The sequence below is a fragment of the Sparus aurata genome, chromosome 19, assembly GCF_900880675.1.
Source record: "Sparus aurata chromosome 19, fSpaAur1.1, whole genome shotgun sequence".
Taxonomy (NCBI): Eukaryota; Metazoa; Chordata; class Actinopteri; order Spariformes; family Sparidae; genus Sparus; species Sparus aurata.
In genome coordinates this window covers 17,838,702-17,853,399 of record NC_044205.1, presented here as the reverse complement: position 1 = coordinate 17,853,399, position 14,698 = coordinate 17,838,702, and the positions used below count along the sequence as shown (strand labels likewise).

General features: G+C 41.8%; 1 protein-coding gene across 1 annotated transcript; it reads left to right on the top strand.

The window, feature by feature from the left end:
• The first annotated feature begins 1,439 nt into the window (after positions 1-1,439).
• wasf3b (WASP family member 3b) lies at positions 1,440-14,698 on the top strand. The gene is made up of 9 exons (XM_030397856.1): positions 1,440-1,571; positions 6,725-6,881; positions 9,677-9,811; positions 9,912-10,065; positions 11,014-11,131; positions 11,431-11,612; positions 11,727-12,002; positions 12,769-13,079; positions 13,970-14,698. The coding sequence occupies exons 2-9, from the start codon at positions 6,749-6,751 to the stop codon at positions 14,125-14,127; spliced, it is 1,467 nt and encodes a 488-aa protein (XP_030253716.1). The 5' UTR covers positions 1,440-1,571; positions 6,725-6,748; the 3' UTR covers positions 14,128-14,698.

The window sequence follows — 14,698 nt, the reverse complement described above, 5'->3', positions numbered from 1 at the left end:
ATTCACCTTTTGCAACTTTAATGACTTCTTCTTTCTTTATTTATTTTGCCATTTCTGCTTTACAACGCTGGAGCTGCTGTCTGTTTCTCAAGAGTTCATACAAAGTGCAGTAGCTGGAGGAAAATGTGGGTAAATTGTTGTAAGGATCTGTCCAATTGTGACATCGATGTTGGCGCTTGTGACTGCATCCAGTGTCATGGAAAGCTCACAAGATCATTTTTTTAATACTTTTAAACCCTTAATTGCCCTTTGCTTCTAATGACCATTTGCTATGTTTTTTAAGACCGACAACATTACAATAATGTTTACTTAAAGAAATATACTGGATGAAATAAGGCTGCACAAAGGAATTATTTTTATCACTGGTTAAACTAACAATTGTTTCTCAGTCATTTCATTAGTTTGTCCATTAAAAGATCAGAAAATTGTTTTCCCATAGCACAAGTTGAAGTCTGATCAACAGTCTGAAACCTGCAAATATATAAGGAAAAGCAGCAAATCATCCACTTTGAGAATCTGTAATCAAAGAACATTTGGCTTCTTTTCTTTGAAAAATTACAATTCTCAAAATTGTAGATCAAACCCGACCCTAACCCTAAAATCTACAGTTTATCTCTTACATGTGCAGAACCTCTGGCTTGGAGTGCAAGTCTTGCATTTGCTGTAAAGTCCAAGTGTACAAACGTAGCCTTTTCTGTCTAAACTGCCCCTGCTTCATGACACATTCATGTGTGCTTTGGTATTCATGGCTAAATCAATTATATATGTTATGTATACTGGCAGCTGTCTAACAAATGCAGGCTGTGGCTTCCCCCCCTTAGAATAGAACTGCATCTTCAATATTAAAACTCCCTTTCCTTTCCAAATGGAGTAAACCCAGTCTAGCAGTCTATAGAGACTATTTTCTGCTCCCTTTCCCTGCATTGATGACTGTCATCTCCTTCAGACTGTTTTTGTCTACAAACACACCTGGGAGAGTAAGCTCAGATCTAAATTTAGTAAGTCCACTGACTGAAGCTCTTCCTGCAGGATGCTGGCCCATCTATTTCAGTCTGTTATACAATACTATCCCAGCTCTTTCTCAGCATCACTGCCTGAAGCATGTTAATAACCCCCTAAACATCTCTCTAGTTCGTAGTTTTCCGCTTTTAAGCGTTACTTAACGAGAGCTTCGAGTCTACAAAATCCCTACCGACTCTGAATTTAAACCCCCAGTCATATTGACAGGGAATGGGATCCAGTTGCTTAAAAAAAGAAACCCGTTAAGCTCTTCAGCAACGCCCAACCGTGGCCCCGCCTCCTCCATTCGCAGCAGCGCTCTCGAGCTGGGGAGTCTCCCTGTCAATCATTCTGTTCGAGAGACGCTATTGGTTAATATGAACGCCCTTCATGTGTTAAAGACCCTGCTTTGAGATATGATTGGTGGACGTGGCCGGTGGGCGTGACCCTGTCCTCAAAGGATTTTTCCCCGGAGTGGCCAGACGGGCTGGGGGACACAGGATGGAAGAGCTAATGGGAGTATCTAACGGGACATGCGGACAAGCTGAATTCTTCTAATATTTCAAGTGCTGGTGAGGGCCTTATGATACTTTTTACAACGACTGTTAACACCCTTTATCTAGATGATTACATTTCTGTGGCTATTTCTGTTAACTGTAGTCTCATTTGTCCAAACTAAGAACTCGACCACTGGACATAAGCTAGCTAACCAAGTGGTCAGTTGGAGCGGACCCCCAGTTGAGGATAATAAACGGACTCTCCGTAGCCGAAACCTGCCTTGCAAATGTTATATTTTAGCCGCTGCCGGGTAACTTTGACCGCATAAATGATGTTGGTTGTGGACCGGCGTGTTAATCAGTTTATTAGGGAACCTATAGATAAATCGGCAGGTTGGATTTAAGATTAAAACGGACAGAAATCCACGGGAACCGAGGTAGATGAACAGATGTGGGTCAGTCCATCAGTAACGGGAAGCGACGGTGCGGAACAGTGATTGATCGCGGTTGCCATTAGTTTACGCCTGTGTGTATGTGTGTGTGTGCTCCTCTGAATGTGCGTGCCCGTGCGTGGATCATCATCAGCCTGTGGGGAAGAGAGAAAGGGAGTGTGAGTGTGTGTGTATGTGTGTGTGTGTGTGTGTGTGTGTGAGAGAGAGAGAGAGAGAGAGAGAGAGAGAGAGAGAGAAATACGTAGAATTAAGGCATGAAACGTCAGTATAATACGTTATGGTAACTTTAGCGTGACATTCATGTGATGACATTTAAATGATTAACTCAACCTGAAATCCATGTTGAATGATCAAATATAAAAGGTGGCAATTTCGTTATACAGTAGATGCTGATATTATAATGTAATCTTACCGTACATTCATAGCATATCACCATATTCTAGCCTGCAGCTATTAATCATGAACCCACCACATTTTCGATTCATTAATTATTGAGTAATCTCATCTATAAAATGGTTCATTTAAACTCAAAACAAATGCAAAACATGGATTTTAAAGTGAGGAATGCTTAGAGTTCACATTGCTTAATTATTCTGACAAATGCCCCCCCCCCCCCCAAAAAAAAGGGAGAATAGCAAACCATTTCTGCTTATGAATCAATTAGATTAATGGATGAATGAATCAGCTGATTATCCCATTGTATCACCATTAGGATTATGAACATTTGGGGTCATGTTTGCATTAAAAAGTCAGTTATTTGACTGAGAGTAATCCTCCAGATTTACTCCAGATTAAGGCAGGGTGGTATGGTTGAAGACACGGGAAATTTTTGGATATCACTGAATGTCACAATATGGCATTGATATGCAAAATCACCTATTACATAATTAAAGCAATGTTCAAAACAATCAAAAATGCAGTTGCATTTTGCTCTGAATCATTAATTTGGACGTCAGAAATGTATATAATGACAGAGTGACAAGATCATATCGTCCTGTTATGATTTTGCTGAAAGTCAGTAATCAATATTATTGGATCATTGCCCAGCCTGAACAGAAACTCTGCCTTTTGGCTATCAAGAAGAAGGTTAAAGTTATGGCCAAGCTTCCTGTCCTACTCTGGATTCACTATGCAGTAGACACTTTTAGTTCTTCACAGGCACAGTACCATGAATTTTTAACCACGGCTGCCCCTGAGTAGTACTGGGCCGTTCTTGGACAGGCACAGTGTCACACAGCAGAATTCTTCTTTTTTTTTTTATGTCATATTTAGGGCAGTGTGACCTGACGTAATCCAGTCTGCATTATTCATAAAGTCAGAACAAGCACAACAGCCTGCAACACAAGGAGCTGTACTCGACTCATAAATTGCTAATGACTCCCCTTTCACATCTTAATGGAGTTCTCACATCTGTAGTAAAGGCCTCTTGAATCTGCGCGTGTTGGCTTAGAGATGAGGGCATCCTGCAGGAGTCACAGGGGAAGTGTGTTTTTCACCCTGAGTGCAGCCTGAATGTCACCCTGCCGACGATCAAAGACATTTTTGCTGCTGATGGGACTGTTTACACACTGCTAATGAGACATTTGAGAGGCTACCTGATGTGTTTGTAACTGTTTGCATGCCTGAATGCCTCAGTGTGCATGCTGGGTTGTGATAAATTAAGCATCCAAACACATCAGAAAAAGGATTTGAGAGTGAGAATCTATGTTCGAAAGCATAAGCAAATGCAATCCTCTGTGGTGTTTGGGTGAAATGTTCAGGCGTTACTCTCCCTTTTTTGCCCCTGTCTTTCTCCCGAGCGAGTGGTGGATGAAGGAGGAGGAGCGCCCGCTTGCTACGCTTTCATTGCAATAGTACAGGGGGCCTTAAAGAAGGTCGAAGAGGAGGAGGAGGAGGGGTGAGGATGCATGGGAGAGCTAGCGCTGTTGCCGTGTGAACGGAGCTCTATTGTCCCGGGAACCTTTCAGTGGCTTCCCAGAGGTCCCTGTTCCAACCCCTCCCCCCACCCCAATACTCTCTTTCTCCCCTCTCACACACACAAACACACAAACACACACTTTGTACACCTCTTGATGATACACACAACTCTCTCACACACTGTCTTATTCTCTGTCTCTTGTCTGTCTTATCCCACTTTTGGTGTCTCTCTTCCATGCACCCTTCACTTTCCCCTCATTTCTCACAAGCACACACATCCCGTCCCTCCTCCCTCCTCCTGCCTGCCCCCAGTCGCTCATTATTTCGCCTCATTGATGTGATTGTCATGCCAGCCAGACAGTAAAAGCAAAAACATGCAATCTTCTCATTTGCATCATCACCTCCTTCTCATCCAGTTCAATCTTATAAGAGGCACAGTGTTTCCAAAATGTTTATGCAGACGGCTAAATCCGAGGAGTTCTTTGGCTCCAAAACCAAAACTTATTGAATGTATTCAGTGTCCTTTGTGGCAGCACATGATGGTGTAATTTTACCCTTTGTTTTCTCTTATTGGCGTGAGGCCGCTGGGGTTTGCAGGGGGGTCGCTAGCGGAGAGAACTGGGCCAGATGAGGACTCAGCTGGTGGGAATTGGCCTCAGTGAGCAGAAGTGTCTCTTTTCGCTCTTTGGCAGCTGAAATGACACAATCTGTAATTACAGTGGTTTCCTGCTAGGACACTGATAGCATAACGCTGCTACTTGTAACCTTAACCCCCCCCCCCCCCCCTATTTTTGGTCTCCCATGAGATAATTATTCGCAGAGAATTTAAGGTAAATATTTTAAGCCACTTAGGAGACCCTTGAAAACATATCAAAATCAGAAGAAATTTGATGATAAATTCAAATCTGCAAGGTTAAAAAATATGAGCTGTATTTCCAGTACCTGTCAGCTATTATTAGCCTCCTGTCGCACGTGCCAGAGCTCCTGTGTCTCTCCAACCTGCTGTTCTCTGAAGTGATTTTGATATTTCTGGCATAGCTGCACAGTAAAAAAAGAAAAAAAAACAAGTCTGGAACTGCAATTAAGAGTGTACCATTTGATTGACGGATCTAACATATTGCATGTGAGATGGTTAGGGGTGTGTGCACGTTTCCATTCTCCCCCGTCGCTTCTTGAGCCATAGCTATATTGTTCTGGCCAAGTGTTTGGACAGGAAGGGGAGATGTGACCAGGAAACAGGAGGCAGGCTAAGACTACAAAAACAGGAAGCAGGAAGAGGCAATGATAAGATGGCTGCTCTGGTGCACCCTGGGATTTCTCCCGCTTTGACTTATTGTCTGTAGTCCTTTGAACTACAGAGTTCAGAGCGTCTGATCAAAGCTAATGAGGGTTTTACTTAGACGGTCAGCATGAGGGGAAATGTCTCTATGTGAAGCTGTACATATCTTCTTACACTTCAGGTGTTTTTCGCGTTCAGCAACAGTGCGTTCATTTATGTAAATTCCCGTTTGGCGTGCTCCCTCTCTTCCTGCGTTTTTTGGTGTTTATCTGACCATATCCATGAATCTCTGTTTGTGTCAGGGTTCCAGCTGGGCCAGTGACAAGCTGGTCTGGGATTAGCTGGCACCCTGTATCTTCTCATCCCTAATGCTTTAATCTCTCTGCTGGTTGCCACAAGTCTTCTGGCTTTGGGACACAGTTGGTCATCACTATTGCTTTTTCTGGCCATAGGCTCACCCGTGATTTCTCTGTTTGAATGTATATTACAACATGTACGTTTGGATTGGTATGAGATTTTCACGGTACGATAATCATTTCAGAAAATGTCAAGGTTGTTCTTACGAGTTACAATGCACCTAGAAGGATGAAAACAGAAGGGTATTTGTGGTTGAATGAACGCTTTATTATAATAAACTTGACTTGACTTGACTTTAAATGTATATGAACAACCCCTACTCTGTAGAATGTAATGTACACTTAACGTAACGTAACTCAATAAGCAAATGTACACGAACGATCAATACCTTTCAATACCTGTGTACCTTGAGATTTGAAAAATCTTTCTTAAAATGACAGTAATGTCATTTATAGCAATTATTTCTGTGATAATATATCATCAAAGGCTGTCTCTTACTACAACAAAAACAGCTGCAAAAACTGCACCTACATGATGTTTATGTACATTCATTTATTAACTTTAAGTAAGTGATTGCATTCTCCCACAACTTTGCCTTCATGTTTGCTATTATCACCCATAAATAAGAGCTTGGTGATGATGGTGATGCTGACAAATCAAGCTTTGACATTTCAAGTTAAAATAGTTATTGGTGCTTTTATACAATATTTAATCTAAACTAGCTATGTGTAATATGTATCAGGCTGATACATTTTCTTATTATTTCTGCTCAAAAATGTCTGTACGTTGGCAGGTTTATATCAATAATCAGTGTTAACATTGGTCCAGTATCAGTGAGGCTCTACTATCTTTGAGTTATGGACAGTTGATCGGACTTAACAAACAATAATGTCAATATCAGTTTGTCAAATTTGGCTCCTGGAAATCTTTACAGTTTCCTGACATTTTTTAATTGATTCATCCATTAATTGAGAAAGTAATCAGCCGGTAAATTGACATTTAAAGGATTTTCAGCTGGTTTAAACTATATAGTTCTGTTGTCATATATATTGTCACAACCTCTCTCTATATATTGATATGTGTTTCTCCCAGCTCTGTGTCAAGTGGAGGGTGTTTTTGGGTCAGAAGCATCTGGCCAGCATCTGTTCTTCTGCTTTAAGTCTCTTTAATCAGGCTACCAGTATCTAAACCGGTGTGTCTTTGCTCCCTGTGTTTCCCTGCAGTGTGTGTCGGTGTGAGGCCTCGCCATGCCGCTGGTGAAGAGGAACATCGAGCCCCGTCACCTCTGCCGAGGGGAGCTCCCCGAGGGCATCGGCAGCGAGCTGGAGTGTGTGATGAACAACACGCTCTCTGCCATCATCCGTCAGCTCAGCAGCCTGAGTAAGACACACACCCGCATAGACAAACCCATGCACACAATGTCGCCCTTTGCGATGAGAAGTCAGCCACTACACAAAGGTTTTTGTGTGACATTAAAAACTGACTACTACTGAAACTACTGCACCCTGAGGCTGTAACACCACAAACTTGGGCATGACGACAGTCTACAGTGTGTGTTGCCTCTTTGTGGCAGGACAAGATCACATGCTTTCATCATTAATCCTGAAGCTGTGATTGATTTGGGGTTGTCATGGTTACAGGGCCTGGGGTCACAGGGGTAGCAGCAGACTTACAGCAGACTGGAACACGGAGGGTTGAAATTTAATCCTTTTAGAAAGCTCTGCAAAAATGAACTTATCTGGACAGCTGTGTGCACACAGACCGTGTGTTAAAGTCTGTGTGTGTGTGTGTGTGACCGGATGGGTGTGTGTTAACTTTATTTGCATGCAGAACTGTTTCGTATTGATTGTTATGCTCACTGTAAATGCATTCGACAGAGTAAGTACAGCATCTGTTTTCCCATCCATCTTCCATTCCCATGTCCTTGTTTCATAACCCGTCAACACTGCTCTATGTGTTGTCAGTTGACGGTTCCCCTCGCCTGTTTATCCTCAGCTGCACCCATTTTCCCTCCCTCACAGTGACTGTGTTAAAAGTTCATTGTGAACCTCAGTCTCATTAATATAAAACAGTCTTTTTCCGCTGTTAACTCTCCACTTATTGACCCAGTCATATCCATTCTCTGTCTGTCTCTCTTATTGTGTCAAGTTCCTGCGTTGGGAGTGGGCCTTTCAACAGCAGCTGTGGGGTCTATATATAAATGCCCACGCAGGCCTGGAGTGGTCTATCTACAGGCTACATACACTTTGCATGTCTGTGTGCACATGTGTGTGTTCAAGAGGACCATAAGAATCCTCAGGAGAGGTCAGAGTGGACTGGTCTCAGCAGGCCGGATCTGAGATTCTTCCTTCCTCTAAATATTTTTCCTGCAGCCCTTCCTGTCAGCAGGAGGGACACAAATAGCCCTCAGCTTGTGTTGGTATGCCTTACAACCTTTTTACACAGTGCTCTATAATTAATCAGTGTTAGAGCAGCGTTGAAACTACTCTGGGTGGATTTTTAACCTGTTGACATCCAGGGAAGATATGTTTTTATCCACTTCTTTCCATTTCAGTACTGCTGAATTTAGCGATCTTGGAGTAAAAAGCCTTTTACAAACATTAGCCCTGGGCTAGGGTCCCCTCAGCCCAGAGTTATAGCTTCATTAACCCTGAGCTAACAGTCATTTTTCACTTAAAACTTTGAATATGGGTTACTTCCTCCTTCCGCCCCTACCGCACCCCACTTTAGGGTTGTTTATTCCTAAGAATACAGGGTTAAGAACACAAGTGTGAATTACAGTTTAAACAAAAACAACATTTTTAACATTCAATAAGGAGGCAAAAAAGTATTGACCAAGCAATGGTATCAGCCGATATCACCTTGTTGACTGCTGTCAGCAAACCAGATGATGACATTCACCGATTAGCAGTGGCTGATATTTATGACATCCCTGCCGTCAGTTTGTAAGGCTGTGTGAGTACTGAAAAAAATCCTCGGACTGAGTAGGTTGTTGTACGGAGGGCTACAGGGCTTTTTAGGCAGTTAATTTATAAATAAAAATCTGTTTCTTGAGAAAAAGTTTATGTTTAAGGTAATTTCATAAAATTGCTTGATTGAGCACTTTCAAAGATGTAGTGAAGGCCTGAATGTCTTTGAAACCGTTTAGTTATTTTTTTATATTGACAATCCATTTGCTTCCCCAGCACAAACACAGAATAGCTAACAACACAAAATAAGATGAACAGGAACAAGAAAACATCAGTATCAGCATCAGCTATATGGTTCATTTTTCTTGGTATTATCGGTACATATATCCACCCAGAATTTCCCCAACAGTGTATCCCTATCATCCAACCAAATTCAAAAAGTGCAGACATCAAGCTAGGGCTCTGCTTTGAAACTGTGAATGTTTAAAGGCTAAACCCACCTTTCACACTGTTTTTTATGAATGACAAACAATAAGGCTTCGATTGATTTAATTTCAGGACCCAAGTGACAGCCATCTTTCCTGACTCTCTCAACAAGCACTACCTCCTGTGCATCTCGAGTTATATTTTGCATTACTTACCGCTTACCACCTTTATTTTTAGTTGACAGCTGTGGTTTTGTTCTCTTCATATTTTAATTGATGTTTTTTATTCATTAAATGCAGATTTACTATTTTGAAGAAAATCATGTAAAAATCAATAAACACATTTGAATATTGCCATCAGGGAAACTTTTTGTCTTGGCAGCTTGCACCGGGCGAGGTATTGAAGTTCGGTTCACAATGCCCAGTCTGTTATTTTTCAGATCTTTGAGTCCATATGTTTGAACATCTGGATGGTTGCCATGGGTTCATGAATAATGATGTAGTTACCGCTTTTCTTCTCGTAAACAAATGTTTAAGAGTGTGAAATATTGCCATATTTTACTTTTAGTCACTAAAAACTAGATTAATGTAAGAATGAGGTACATGTTGTAGGGTTTCTGTTGTCGGTGCAGTTTAATTTATTAATGAGGAATGTTTCTATATAGAGCTGTATGAGATGCAATTTCCCGCACTCTCTCAAGCCCCCACGTTGTGTCACATTACCCTTGTATTGATTGGACCTCGGTCTCTGTGGAGATTTACTTGGCTCCAGATAATGATTACAAGTTTCCATCTTTCTCTCAAATTTCCGTCTCTGTCTCTTTCCGCTGTTCCTTTTCAGGTAAACATGCGGAGGACATATTTGGTGAGCTTTTCAAAGAGGCCAACACCTTCTATCTGCGCGCCAGCTCCCTTCAGGACCGCATTGACCGGCTGGCCGTCAAGGTCACGCAGCTGGACTCCACCGTCGAAGAAGGTGAGTCAGATGTTAGAGGTCTCATTGTCCATTGTTTATTTGTTTCATTTCGTTCATTCATCACTTATTTCCCCTCCTCTTCCTCCTTTTATGTTCTCAGTTTCGCTACAAGACATCAACATGAGGAAAGCCTTCAAGAGCTCCACCACTCAGGACCAGCAGGTGGTGTCCAAGAGCAGCGTGCCCATTCCTGTCCGAGAGATGTACAACCTGAGCGACAAGCCTCCGCCACTCAACATCCTCTCCACCTACAGGTCGGTGTTGTTGATGCACGCACACTCACTGAACATCACAGCCGTATTTTACAGAATAAATAAGTCACAACCTTGAATAGTAGTAAGTCAGTTCTGCAGGTTTTCTGTGGATATTATATGAGTCGTTAAGTTTTTGGCCAAAAATTATTTGATAGTATTTGATTGAGCAGGACTCCCTGGATGAGGAGATTTTCTGGGACCATCCTGGCTAAAGAAAAGACAAATAAAGCTCTCAAAATTTGAAAATGTGAAGAAAAAAAAAAATAGTGTTAAATAATGACTGCAAACAAAATTCTAACATTTCTTGACTCGTTTAAACTATACCGTACAATAAAAGCATTGTACCCCATCCAGTTTCATGATGTGAAACACAGAACAAACATTGTATCTTAAATGTCTTCAATTAAAATAATGCCTTCTACTTTATAACTTTGACAGTAATCCTTAATAGTGATACAGTTATCCACTGTTCTTGATTTGATTTAGGCTTGTTTCTGACCTACATTCGCAGTGAAACAGCACATTTCGGGCTATTTCCTGCTGCTGTTTGGTAGCTGCTTTTATCCACTGTGCTTTCCAGTACTTTGGGTGCATTACATATTTAGCATGGCGGACTCCGATGGGAATCCAGCTACTAAACCTGTCTATATAGCACACTTTTCTCTCCCTTTCTCCAGTCCTCCCATCTCTCCGCCTTTTCACTCCTTCATCCTGTCATTTCCTGTTATGTTTCTTCTGTGATAAAATGCAGCATAATTTCACCCTTTTCCTTCCATCAGCCTCCTCCACTTTTGCAATATTCATAGCCTCACATGTTTTATACCCAACTTAGTCTTCCCACACTGAGCCCACTGTATTTCTGTTCCGTCTGACTCTGCTTCATGCCGCTTTCTTTTCAAAGACATTTTTTTTCCACCTGTATAACCTTCTTGGTGTCTGTTTGTGTAGGGATGATCACAAGGAAGCACTTAAGTTCTACACCGACCCCTCCTACTTCTTTGACCTGTGGAAGGAGAAAATGCTGCAGGACACAGAGGATAAGAGGAAAGAGAAGAGGAAGCAGAAGGTACAATTCTCTCTACAAGTATCTCTCAAAGATCATGACATCTTTTAATGTGCAATTACAGATTATTTTGGTCAGATTTAGAGATTCAGTTTGCTTGCAAGTTGGGCACCTTTTCAGAATTATAAGAATCAATAACCAAAATTATTATCAGGTCATTTTCTACCACTCTTACATTATTCTTCTTCTTGTCTATAAAAAAACACACAGTAAAGGACACAAACAGCCCTTAAAGTGGCATCAAGAGGTTGATTTTGATAAAACAAAATGGCCTAAATGCTCTCTTTATCTCTCTGTCTTAGGAGCAGAGGCGTTGTGTGGATGGGACGCTACAGAGGGAGGTGAAGAAGGTCCGAAAGGCGAGGAACCGTCGGCAGGAGTGGAACATGATGGCTCTGGACAAAGAGCTAAGGCCGGACCATCGACACACCATACACCGAGACAGAGGGGCTTCCTCTGAGGGCTCGATGTCACCAGAGAACAGGTACGATCACTGCTTCATGTTCCTGATTCTTTTACGAACAATTTCATGTTTGCATCATTTCTATACTTCATTTTTTTCCCTCCTTGTTATCCTCCTCCCCATTGTCTCTATCAGGGGACACGGTGCTGATCAGCTCCACTACCCCAACTCCATGAACCATGCTGGCCACGCCCACACCTACTCTGGCCCGCCGCCCAGTATCCTGGCTGCCCAGATGGCCGCAGGGCACGGGCCCCGGGGCGCAGGTGAACACGAGGGTAGAGGAAGAGCTATGATGGCCTATCAAGGTGGGACACTGGGCCGCGTTCACCACCACCAGGTCCCGCTGCCTCCTCCACCTTCTGAGGCTATGAACGGTGGCTCCATGTCTCTTCCACCAATGGATTACAGGTAAACAAACAATACAGAGGGACACATTTTCCACATGCTCTTATTGATGTATTACACATTTCAGGCTTCAATCAAGGTCTCAAAACTCTGGAAATGCATAATTTGATTATGTTTTCAAGGTTGGGAATAGTCTAGATTCACTCCTTGAAAATTCCTTTATTTTAAAATAATCTGTTGTTTCATCGACAATCACTTATGTGAAACAAAAAATCTTTAATATTTTAAATGAAACAATCCTGTCTTCATAGTGGTTTGTTGTCTGCTGGCATCGAAATGAGGAAGGATTTATCATTGTGATCAAAATGTACTATCAATGCCAAATTATCCCTCAGTAAAATAAACAAAGGGACAATATATATAGATTGCTGTGGGTATAAATGGATTCTGTAGACTTTAATTTTCTCAGTTACGTTGTAGCAATTAAGATGTGATGATTTGAAGTGTAGGTGTTTTTTATGTATAATTTTCAGATTTTTCACTAAAAACAAGCACCAAAACATGACATATGTATTTCAACAAACTGGTCACTTACAGTTCATATACATATCAACCACTATGGGGTCAGAAAAGAGGGTACAATGTCCATTATTCTTCATCCTTAATTAAATGATAATTGAATCCACCCGTAAACTCTGAGCTAGTGCTGCCACCTAGTGGGTCAAGTCTTTATGCTTTCAAACTCTGGTGACTGTACTTTCCATGTAGTACAAATTGCTATAATGTTTGTCAACTCAACTGATTCTCTTTCATTTTCCCTCTCCTGCAGTATGGATGGCTATGCCAACACCGGTCCCCCTCCCCCACCTCCAGCCCCTCTCATCCCTTCTGCCCAGACTGCCTTTGCCTCACCTCCAGGAGGTCCGATGTCTCCCGGGCCAATGGCCGGTGCCGGTGGCTACGCTCCGCCTCCGCCACCTGTATCTGGAGCCTATGCAGCTCCACCTCCCCCTGGTCCTCCACCTCCTCCCCTTCCAGCTGGTGCCTCCCACATCACAACCCACAAGATGTCCTCTGCAACTGCTGAGGCCGCAGTGGTCAACGATGCCCGCAGTGATCTGTTGGCTGCTATACGTATGGGTAAGAGCTGTAGTGTGTGTGTATGTGTGCCCATAAAGATGTTTCATATTAATGCATATGTATGTTCATTTATATTACAAACAACCTATAATAGGAGGCAGCTTTACAACGCAACAGTTATGTGAAAGTTCACAAACATCTCTCACTTTACTAATCCATCATTTAGTTATCTACTTTACTCCAGACAACATCAACATAATCTGGTGTTTCATCCAATCAATCACTCAAGTACATCCAAAATCATTTAATATTTGAAATGAAACACTCCTGAAGTCATTTTATTTGTCGCCTGGCATCAGAATTAGCAACTGCACTGTGGCAATTTAGATGTGATGATAAAGGCGTTGACAGTGCTTGAATTGGACTTTTATATAGCTAAACAAACCCTGTATTTAAACTCAAACGTTCCGAATACAGAGGCGTTCCATACTTTTTTTGATACTCAGCTTTTGTTTGGGGATTTTATCAAGGAATCTGAAATTGACATAACACGTTATAATAACCGTAATAAATGAATGGTAAATCTAAAGTTAATCAAATTAATTAACAGTTATTTCACTGTTAAACAATGAAATGCTTCATAAACCATTCTATGAAGAAATGGTAAAGGTTTATATACATAACTTTTCTAATAGCTATCCAAATAATGTGATGATCTACACAGTGTTCAGTATAGTAACATAGTGTTTCTCACTAAACAGTTGCTTAATAAATGGTTTATAAAGAATATAATTGTTGCCTAACAGTGGAAAACTATTAACTAAAGTCTAATTAACTATAAACTTTTATTAACCGTTACCAAATTAACCCATTTTTGATACTATTAACTGTATTTTAAGAGCCACTGTGTCCGTTAAAAACACGTCTTCACATCCCATATTTTCCTGCAGGCATTCAGCTGAAGAAGGTGCAGGAGCAGCAGGAGCAGCAGGCCAAGAGGGAGCCGGTCGGAAACGACGTGGCCACCATACTGTCGCGACGCATCGCAGTGGAATACTCCGACTCCGAGGACGACTCCGAGTTGGAGGAGAACGATTGGTCGGATTAACAAACATCAAACCACTGAAGATACACACACACACACACAGACACGACCAGTCGATCTCACAATCACTTGAAAGAATGCCCACCTCACCACGCACACAGGTTGTCGCACACTTGTTTGCTGAAAACACACACACACTACACCTACACACAATCACATGCTGTAGGTTGATATAAGCTGAATGGTCCAAAACTGGAAATCTGGGGGTGTATTCAAGATGCATAAACACTGTAAAGACACTAGTAATTTACTGTAACGCTGACCACTCTGTGAGACATTAACATATATTTCAGAGCATTGTGAATACACCCCAGTGGTTGTTTCTCTACCCGTTATAACACTATAGACTACCTGTGAAGGTGCTTAATTCATGTATAGTCCAAGCTTGAGAGCATTAGAAGAATTAGAAACTTTCCTCTTGAGCTAACCAATGTCTTTTTTTAATGTTTTTACTGAAACACTTGCCATAGATCATGAGGTGAGTTTTTAACATAGCTGTAAGTGACGGACGAGCTCGGTGGAGGCCGCGGTCGTTGATTAAATGGATCCCGGCTGCTGAGGGAGTGAATGGGTA